Source organism: Nicotiana tabacum, chromosome 22, assembly GCF_000715075.1.
Source record: "Nicotiana tabacum cultivar K326 chromosome 22, ASM71507v2, whole genome shotgun sequence".
NCBI lineage: Eukaryota > Viridiplantae > Streptophyta > Magnoliopsida > Solanales > Solanaceae > Nicotiana > Nicotiana tabacum.
This window is the reverse complement of record NC_134101.1, coordinates 219863397-219869205: the sequence shown is the minus strand read 5'-3', so window position 1 is coordinate 219869205 and position 5809 is coordinate 219863397. Positions and strand designations below refer to the sequence as shown.

The 5809-nt window shown below is 35.4% G+C and overlaps 1 protein-coding gene across 1 annotated transcript; it reads right to left on the bottom strand.

Moving 5' to 3' along the window:
• Positions 1 to 1004: 1004 nt before the first annotated feature.
• Positions 1005 to 3673, bottom strand: LOC107813297 (rust resistance kinase Lr10-like). The gene is made up of 3 exons (XM_016638550.2): positions 2880 to 3673; positions 2349 to 2375; positions 1005 to 2256 (listed from the first exon to the last, which is right to left on the bottom strand). Exons 1-3 carry the CDS (start codon positions 3553 to 3555, stop codon positions 1145 to 1147), a joined length of 1815 nt encoding a protein of 604 aa, XP_016494036.1. The 5' UTR covers positions 3556 to 3673; the 3' UTR covers positions 1005 to 1144.
• Positions 3674 to 5809: the final 2136 nt, after the last annotated feature.

Genomic DNA, 5809 nt, shown 5'->3' with positions numbered 1-5809 from the left:
TCTTTCATATATGTTGTCTTAGTTTCTGTTTTCTTGCAGTATGCTGGCCAATAATTAAATAGTACTCCCTCTGTTTTAATTTAGATGAGGTAGTTTGACTCGGCATGGAGTTTAAGAAAAAAAAATATTTGAAACTTGTGATCTTAAAAGCTTAAGGGGCAAAAGCTTTGTGGGGCTATGATATTTCTGTGGTTATAAAAATCTTATCATTAAGGGTAAAATGGGTAAAATGAAGAGTTTAAAGTGTAGAAATGTGTCATTCTTTTTGAAACGGGCTAATAAGGAAAGTGTGTCATCTAAATTGAAACAGAGGGAGTATATGCCTTTGTTATGATACCAATAGCTCAATTGCCGGAGGTGACTTATAGTCTGTTAGCCTCGTGTGGAAATTGACTCTTTCAAGAATCAGACTCCTATAACATAGCAGAACATTTTAGTTGCTCAAAGTAAATGATTGATTAGGGTACATACCAGTTGTGCCAATTTAGGTTCCTCTATTTCTTTGAAATCTATGAATTGTATCTGATACTTTCTGCACATATTTTGTTTTTTTTATCAGTGCTTTCTGCACATAAACTATAAGGTCATTGTGTTTCTGTGTCATGCTATGTGCCATTGCTGAGATATTGTACACCTTCTGCAAATTAATAGTGGGTGTTTTCTTCTGACATGACTGAATGCGGCAAGTTTTCAGCTGAATATATTCTTAGTGTTGCATTAGTTATGCTGAGGTCATTTTTTCTTATGTGGCCAATCAATCATTGTATTTGTTTATGTGGGATTTAATACTTTTATTGTTTTGCTAATGTGACCAACCTAATGACAACATTGTGTTAGTTTATGATGGATTTCATGCAAAAATTATTTTACTAATGTGGCCAATCAGATTTTCCCTTAGGGTAATGTACCTGTAATAACTTTTGAGAGAGTGTTAAGTTGAGAATCATTTGTTAGAATAGTTAACATTACAGGAAAAATAAACTAGACACAGTCACAAATTGTGACTCGCAATAAAATATCTTGCACATGTAAAAGAGTTGAGATGTTGCAGCTAAAAGACTCAACAGATATCTAATCAAATTACTGAAATTCAAGCATCCACTTGTACTGAATCTGACATCAGAACTTTATATGCGGCTCCCATTCATTCTTGTTCTGATATTTCACTCAACTCTTCCCTGGAAGGGCATGCAATCACTCCAGCTCCTAGGTGGCTGGTATATCTTGCTGTAAAGGGAGGAGGAATAGTTAGATTGCTCCCATCTCCTTCTAGCATTTGTGTAACAATTTTGATTGAAGGTCGATCCGTTGCATTCCATTGGATGCACCAAACTCCTATAATAGCTAATTTCCTTACAATTATGATATCATCATCTTCCTCGATCCTGATTTTCAACTCTTCTCCTTCATTCACTCGTTGATGAATCCACTCAGAAAAGTTCACTTGGCTATTATTGGCCTTTGCGTCAAAATTCTTCCTCCCTCCAACCATTTCAAGTAGCAGCATCCCAAAGCTATAGACATCAGATTTATGAGACGCTTTTCCAAAATTGCTGGATAATACTTCTGGTGCAATATAACCCATGGTTCCTCTAGCTTCAGTCATGGTTACACCACTTTTCTCTTTAGAGCATAACTTTGCAAGACCAAAATCAGCAATCTTTGGGTTCAAGTTATGGTCTAACAGAATATTTTGGGGTTTGATATCAAAATGAAGGATTTGTTGGTCACATCCTTGATGAAGATACTCCAGTCCTTTAGCTATACCCATAGCAATATCATGAAGCTTCTTCCAATTAAGGGTAATGTGATCTTTGGAACTTGCTGGAAAAATGAGTTTGTCAAGCGACTGATTTGGCAAATATTCATACACAAGAGCGTTTCTGAATCCATCAGCGCAATAGCCAACGAGGCGAACCACATTGAAGTGGTGGATTTTCCCCATTGCTGCAACTTCATTAATAAATTCTTCCCCATTTCCTATGGAATCATTGAGAACTTTTACAGCAACATGAATTTCATTAGAAAGTGTTCCTTTATAAACAACCCCGTAAGCTCCCTCTCCCAATTGTTGGTGAAACATATTTGTTATCTTTTTAATCTCTGCATAAGTATATCTAGTGGGCCTGAGAGCTCTGTAGTCTTCCAGAAACTTCTCAACTCTAGCTTGATTCTCTCTTTCAATTTTGCTTGAGCTATAAAACTCATAGAGTGCCAACATAATAATTCCCAAAAGAAGAAATCCTAATACTCCACCTGGAAGATATCAACTCGATTAGACATTATACAGAAGGTAGATGAATAAGGGAAATTCAAAATATGAGAACTAAAAGGCAAGAAGCACCAACCTGCAATCAGTGGTTCCTTAAATCCGCCTGTCAGAATTACATTAAAAATCTTATTATGGCAAAAAGAGAAACATTTAATCATCAAATTTCAGAAAATTCTTGTTACAGTATCAAACATGTATTGACTAAGAGAGAGATTTTAGTTTTTACTTACGTAAGGGCAGTCACTTAATTTTTTCTGTTTCGAACTTGTAATGGTTCGGTAATTCTAGTTTTAGTTACTATTTCAAATATGTATTTCATTGTTATGTTCTAGAATTTGAGTTTAGGCCAAATTAAGGATATATATCACATCCTCATGTAGGTTCTTTACTTTTTGGTAAATTGCTTGCATACGGGGTTTTTCCCCATCATTTATATACTTATTTACCTTATTAAAAATTGATATCACATCCAAATCCATTACCATATTCAAAAAGCAGATGGATTTGGAAAGCTGTAAATTAAATGTTTTAGTTATGATACGTTCACTTTTGATATTATTATTTTATCAATTCTGCAATCAAAAGAGATCTTTGAATGAGTTAATACCTTTTGTAGTCGGTTTGTCGAAACATTGAGTTCCCTGCAGTTGGTTGCTATAGTTCTTGAAACCACAATCCATTCCAAGACCTCCACAGTTGCCACACTTTGGATTTAACCAACTCATCCAGAAGGGCTGATCGTATCCTAGATCACAGGGAACAGATGAAATTTCCTCAATCTTTTTATAATCTAAAAGAGTAGGATAGTCTTCCAAATTCTCTGAATCGCTGAGAGCAATTAATCCAGAGTCAGAGGTGGCAGAGCAATTCTGTGAGCCAAAGTCACCGTTTGAGATACCAGAAGGACTAAAAATGGAAAAGTTACAAAGAAAAGGCTCGTGCTTTAAGAGGAAAGGAGATGCTGAAAAGTTAAAATGCAATAGGTTCACAATACAACTTCTCGGATAATAAAGTCTAATCTCCTGTGACGCATAATCAATATCCTCAACTATTAGTATAAGTGAATTGGGAAGGGTACTGAGTATGGTCTTATTGTTGGTACAAGATAGCTCAAAGCCAGGATATCCACAATGTTGGGGCTGATGTTGAAGCCTGAAGGGGAAACGAATGCTAGGGCCATCACTATTGCACCTAGACTCTTTGCAATCATTTGCTCCTTCACCAAACATAGCAAAGGATACCATGATTATGAGAAGTAAGTGCAAGAGAAAAAAGAGGGCCATCTCGACTGCTTGAAGTGCTAGGGACTACAGTGGATAATTTTTTTTAGAAAAAGTAAGAGAACTAATTACATTTATAACATATGAGGGAGTAGTGGTCAAGGAAGGTGTCCTTCTCTAGTGGAAATTTTACTAATATGTGTGGTACCCTTACTCAGCATAAGTTTTGGACTGAGGTGATTGTCTGTTTGATCTGTTTATTCTTACACTTCAAAATATTAAGAGAAGACTTACTGACTTGTCTTTCTTTGTGAAGACTTGGACATAGTCTTTTATTCAATAACTTGACTTTTCTTAATATTAAGAGAAGTGGTTTACTGTAGCACAAGAGGAGGGGGAGGGGATGAAATATATTTGATATAATTGACTCAAACTTTCAGTGTTTGGCACAAGTCACTATCTTTATGTAACTTTCTATTTTTGTCTTTTATGCCTTTATGTGTAATGAACTCGGTTTTTGCAAATTAGAGTAATGGGAGTTGTAAAAGAAAGTGTGGCTTTCACCATGACTTATTGTTCGGTCTCCCCAAATTGTTTCTCTTGTTTTGATAGGATGTACCAGATTTATCTTTTCAGAAATGTGCAAATAGCAGGAGTGTTCAGGAATGGCCCAAGGCGCTGGTCTTTAAATATTGTCTCCCTTTTTGAATGTATTTGAAAAATAATCTCCAGACCCGTGTAGCTCTTTAGGGATTTCTCTACCGGATTAGTTAAGTTATGCTATATTTACTTCACCTATATTGTTCACAAGCTTTACACGATTGACATAATTTTGTGATTGTTCGTTTACCAAACTCTAATAGATCGGTGTAACTTTGTGTTATCTGCAGTCGACCTATCTGTTAAAAAAAGAGTTAATACCCTCAAACCCGACTAAACTATACGATTTTTGTCAGTTTCTTACCTAAACTATCGAGTGTCCCTGAAAACCTCCTGAACTATATCCCCCTTTATAATAAAACTCCCCCGTCTCATTTGCCCTAGTGCGTATGATACACGCTCTAAATAAATTATAAAACCTGCCATGTGGCATGCCACGTGGATAATTAATCTTAAAATAAACGTAATTAGCCTAATAATTAAATTATGTTGAGTATTTACTTTCTATTCTTTATATTACACCTTTCTTCTCCATTTTTACACCTTTCTTCTCCATTTCTTCATCTTCATCCATTTGACATTCTCTCTCTATTGATCGCTCTTAATTTATCCGTCCTTCATTGTTACCCAAATTTATTTGAAAGAACACCCTTTCAAGTATTTGTAGAAGATTCATGAGGTTTAATGTCTTTTGTGGTTGGGGGCAGACTGTTTCTTTGAGAACGTCAACGACAAATGCTAACCCAGGAAGACAATTTTTTTGGATGCAAGTACTATGAGGTAATCGTCATATGTTATGTGATATATTATGGCTAAGATTTCATTTCTTTTATTAATGGTTTGGTTAAATTTTTCAGCCTAAGGATCGCGTGGCATGTGGGGTTTTTTCAATGGTATGATCCAGAATTTCCTACCAATCAAAGGCGTTACTGGCTTATAGAAAGATAAAATGGAATTTGAGGCTGAATTAAAGAAGAGGAAAAATTTGAATGTTGCTTATTATTAGTTTATGTTTCAATATATATTTTTGGTTGTTCAAATGCTAGGAAGTGTTGTGTAACCATGAACATGACTGTTGCTTTTGTTTTGTGGACACAGAACTTATCTCAAACTTTTCACCAAATTCATCAATTGTACTGTTATTGCTACTATTCTTTGTGTTTGTGAGCATGCTATCAGCAACTTGATTTTGCATATGCTCAATCTCTATACTAATGTTTTCACAGCCATTAGTCCTTTTGTGGCTTGCTTTGTGACCACCAAGAGCTTGGTAAGAGTGAAAGCTTTTGTTGCATGATCACCCATCACTTCTTTCGATACTTGTTTCCTAGCCTCCAAACAATTTTTTTTCCAACATATAAACTCACATCCTCCCTTGCCAAATCTTGCATCTCCCAACCCATTATGCACGATTGTGAAATTATCCTACTTCTATAGTACTTGGCAGGATACTTGGTATTGCACATTGAATTTGTGTTTGTCTTGTTGCAATTATGCCTAGGATTATAAGTTCTAATAATGAAATCAACAGATTTGGGCTCTCTGTTTGCAAACAATAACTAGGGACATCCATTAGTTTTGCATTTTACCAATACTTTATTTTTATCATTTGTAATCATCTCTATCTCACAACTTCTTTCTATTGCATACCCGGTGA

Bases quoted from the DNA above. Each gene is read 5' to 3' on its own strand.
- LOC107813297 (XM_016638550.2), bottom strand. From the start codon at position 3,555: ATGGCCCTCTTTTTTCTCTTGCACTTACTTCTCATAATCATGGTATCC. The intron at 2,376-2,879 runs GTATTAACTCAT...TAATTCTGACAG, and splicing joins CGACAAACCGACTACAAAAG to GCGGATTTAAGGAACCACTG. The intron at 2,257-2,348 runs GTTGGTGCTTCT...GATATCTTCCAG, and splicing joins TAAGGAACCACTGATTGCAG to GTGGAGTATTAGGATTTCTT.